Genomic DNA, 4683 nt, shown 5'->3' with positions numbered 1-4683 from the left:
CATGACCCATGGGTTTGTAACTCCCATGGAGCATCCTATGGGTTTAACCCAACTTGATAATCCATGGAGCCTTTTAGCCCACTATACAAGTTCTAGATGATTTACATAATCAACCCATATATTTAATTAGTTATCTTTTTGATCACTTAATTAATTCCAAATTAATTCTTGATCAATACTAATTAAATAATACTATTAATATATTAGAAATTATAATATATTAATAAACCACAAGTGTTAATTCTGTCATTAAGTCTATCCAAATGCATGATGCCATGCAACCCAAGTGGACCATGTTGGGTCGGGTCAGGTACATACCAAATATAGTTATGGACTTAGACACCTTATCCAACAGAATTTTCCTACAATAATAGTTTCCACTTGAGCATTAAGATGACACCTTATCAAGCTTTGTATGGACAGAAGTGTCGAACGTCGTCATGTTGGCTTCAAGCTGGAGAAAAGCAGTTTATGGAAAGGATGTTAGCAGCTCAGTATCGTCAAAAGAGCTATGCTGATAACAAAAGACAACTATTGACATTTGAAGTTGGAGATTCAGTTTTACTTAACGTCTCGTCGTGGAAGAGAGTTATAGGATTTGGTAAAAGGGGAAAGTTTAGTCCAAGGTTTATTGGACCGTTTAAAGTTCTTTAGAGGATTAGGAACCAAGATTACAAGCTAGAAATACCAGAAGAACTAGATGGTATTCATAACACTTTCCACGTGTGTTATTTGAGGAAGTTCATAGGAGAAGTTCCCGACATAATTCCAATTTCTGAGTTAAGGATGGATGAAAACAAGAGTCTAATTGAAGAACCAGAGGCGATCGTTGACCATAAGACTAAGAAGTTGTGACGCAATATGGTCGATTTAGGTGGTGTTTGATTTGGAAGTGGTCAAATGTATTTTGTCTTTTTCCATGTATGCGGAAGAAGACGTGGACTAAAAGTCTTTTTTATGTATTCATAAAAAAAGTCTTAATGCAAAAAGATTGTTTGTTTTTTAATTAGAATGAACTAAAACTTAAGAGATCTTGTAATAAAGGAGATTAATTAACCTTATTTTTTTCTCAGATTAAAATAAGAATAATTCACGTTGGTTTTTAATAAATTGAAAAACCTATCCATTTAATAATATTTACGAACAATTTAATAGATTTATAGTATTTTGTAAGAAAATATTAGATAATATAAAAAAGCAACATAAAAATATACATTAGATTTTTTCTTAATAAGAATTGTATACTTACACGTTGCCACCCGATTTGCATTAATTTTCATTCTTCAACAAGAAAACCGATCTTTGAAATTAATGTTGAAACAACCAAAGCTCAAATGCTAAAAACTCAGCATCTCATACATTACTAATCTATTAAAATTTATATTTGACTTAAACTTTGCTAATAACAATTTCATATAGTTTCAAACATATAATATTTTTTAAAACATTATATAAACTATATATATTTCGACTCAAACTGGAAGGCCGCTTACTTATTAAAGTTGATATTTTTAAAAACATAAAGGATTGTTTTGATGATTGTCTTACAATATTAAAACTAAATTCACAAAACTAACATATTTTTATGAAATCATTCATTCTACACGCATTAACTGGTCAGTAATTTGATCTCGTATATGTGCCATATATTCCCGGTCTCTTGCACTTCCGTGTGGTTGTACCTCATCCACGTAATCATCCTCATCATCATCATCTTGTACATTGTTGATTTGAAGTGATATATCGACTTGATTATATTGAGAAAGATACTCATCACTTAATCCCTCTTTTATTATATAATTATGAAGCACAAAATATGCAATGACGATGTTTCTTTGTGTAACCAATGGAAATGGAGCCATTCTCTTCAATATAGGGAAACGTGCTTTCAAGAGACCAAAAGCGCGTTCAACGACATTTCGAAGTTTTGCATGTGAGTGATTAAATTTTTCTTTGTTGGTTAATGCACGTCTTCAATGAAAATCTCCAAGCCAATACCGCACATTACGATAAGGAGCCATAAATCCTCGGGTGTGTGTGTATATGCAGCATCACAAAGATAATACTTATCTGTAAATATAAGCAAATAATTAATTTAAAAAAAAAGTAGAAATATTAAAATGAAAATGTAAAAAAAAAACTGGTGGTGGAAATGGAAATGGTGCATCTCAATCTGTTAAAGCTTCAGATAATATTCTTGAATCCTGTGCTATCCCTTCCCATCCAACCACGACAAATGTAAAAATCATATTGAAGTCGCATATTGCCAATACATTTTGATAACAGTCTCCTTTTCCTCTTCCTCTATACAAATGTTGTTTGTCAAGAGGGACAATAGCATGTACCAAAGTTCCATCAAGTGCATCAACCACTCCTCTGAAAATCCTTTGTAACCTCCTATTATGTCCCGGGATGTTTGGATTTGGATTAAAGGAAGTTGGTACTATTATATCTTTTGTAAACACCATCATTTTATACAATACTTCATAAAAATACTTATGAATCGTTTGTTTTGATTGTTGAAATCTACGTTTGATGATTACATAACGTTGATTGTGACCAATCATCATCAAGAACATCGCCATCTTCCCTTCAACCGATATATGTTTACTGTCCTTTAACCAAGTTTTTACTCTAAAATGTGTGCAAAGCCGAACATAAGAATCATGTGCCATGCGTAAGAGTTCAATGCATTGGTTATTAGTTCCTTATAATAACTCTAATGTGAATCGATACCCAGACATTTTTGAGGTATTATCTCGCATTCTTTTCAAACCTCTTCTCCAAAAAAAAAAAGCGAAGATACAAATACATAACAATTAGGATGCACAACTTTTTATCGTAATCCATTGTGAACCTGTTAAACCATCAACACTTGTTAAATCCTAATATGCTAAATCAAAAAACATAAACATTTGTATCATATTCAAAGCACACATTTTGTTTCAAATAAGTATATAATCCCAATACTAGCAATATTTGTGTCAAATAAGTACACAATCATTCAAATGATAGCAAAAAAACATAATGTCAAACATAAGTTCAAGAAACACATAATTGTTCAAAATGAAAGAAAAAACATAAGGATAAAGACTACTTAAACATCCCTAATGTGGTGCCAGTCATCTTTATCCACCCTTTTAAGACCCCAGGTATCGGTGGCAATGTCATCCATGCCTCTCTCATATTCATGGACATTCCAAAAAGGTGAAAGGCTGCCAAAAATATAGGATCCATTGGGTCTAATTCAACTAGCTTCAACCTCTCATAAAATTCTTCTACTGTTGGTCCTTCTTTGCTATTTACCATATGTTGCAGAGCTTTTTGCATATCAAGACTCAGCTTATCAAGACTAACAGAGGTTTTAGAGGCTTTATCCATATCGGTCCTATCGGTCCTATCAGTAGAAGCATCACTGGTTTTAGCCCTTTTATCGGGCCTCTCAATAGAAGCATTAGTGGTTTTACTCCTTTTATCAGGCCTTTCATTAGAAGCATCAGTGGTTTTAATCCTTTTATCAGGCCTCTCGGTAGAACCACCATGAGCTTTATCACTAGGAGTCGAGCACTAGTGTTATTGGAAGCGTCATCATCTTCTAGGCCATTAAAAGGGTTGTCATCAATCAGAAGTCTTTGGACACGATGAGAAGAAGATGATGTATCTGTGGGTGTAGTTTGAGTAGAGGTCCATTTGATGCTACCGCTGGCACTACTTCCATCAATCAAGGATGCGCAAAAGGTTTGGATAAGGCAATGGGTGTGTCCTCAATGATCCTGCCTTTGGATGATCCTAAACGAGGATTAATAGTAATTATAAGTATTTTGACATCATTATTAAAATTGGACATAAACTAAAAAAAATTATATAGACACACCTTCTTGAATTCTTCCTTTGTGTTTACCAAGGCAAATGAATTTGTTTGAGCATTGTATAAATTCCCTGACTTGTTTCTCAAATATTTCCACCCTACATATTTAGCTTTTAGATTATCAAAAGCGTTTTTCAATTGTTTTTGTGAAGTATCCATGTCAAACTTTTCTTTTAGAGCTTTCCCTAATGTAACCTAAGACTCCTTGTGCATGCTACCTCCTTTTCTACCAATTCTATTGACCTCTTCGATACACGTATCTAATATACATTTTACTTGCTCGTTCGACCATTGTAGTTTGTCTCCCATTTAGACAAGCTATATATAATAACTTTATAAATTAGGTCCATGAAAGAACAGACTTAAAAAACTAAAAATAAAAAACTTCATGATTCATATCTATGGATTACAACACAAACAACATAAAATAGAAACATTCAATTCAAATGAATCTAAAGTTGATGAGAAATAACATGATTTTGATCAAGAAATAAAATTAAATAAAAGCACTACACTAGAAGCATGTAACAAAATCAACAGCATTGAGAAATCAACAACATTGACAATGCATGCTTTGATGACATCAAATATACTCATTTTCAAGCATAGAGTTCAACATTCTAATGCAGTCAAGTCTCATTCTTATGAGAATTGATGTTATTATGATCACAACATCATTCATATGCTAACAGGTACTCTACTTATGTCAAATATGTATACTAATTATCAATCTTAAAAATATATGGTCTACCTATGAAATTCAACACCAAGTTCATATCCCTCCCATTATTGCAATTAGAAATCAAATGGGTTTT

At 32.6% G+C, this 4683-nt stretch overlaps 1 protein-coding gene across 1 annotated transcript; it reads right to left on the bottom strand.

Moving 5' to 3' along the window:
- Positions 1-2168: 2168 nt before the first annotated feature.
- LOC145045113 (uncharacterized) lies at positions 2169-2675 on the bottom strand. Its single transcript, XM_078993454.1, has one exon. The coding sequence runs from the start codon at positions 2673-2675 to the stop codon at positions 2169-2171; it is 507 nt and encodes a 168-aa protein (XP_078849580.1).
- Between the last annotated feature and the right edge of the window lie 2008 nt (positions 2676-4683).

This window comes from Lactuca saligna, chromosome 5 (assembly GCF_052625555.1).
Source record: "Lactuca saligna cultivar CGN05327 chromosome 5, ASM5262555v1, whole genome shotgun sequence".
NCBI lineage: Eukaryota > Viridiplantae > Streptophyta > Magnoliopsida > Asterales > Asteraceae > Lactuca > Lactuca saligna.
This window is presented reverse-complemented; position numbering and strand designations above follow the sequence as displayed.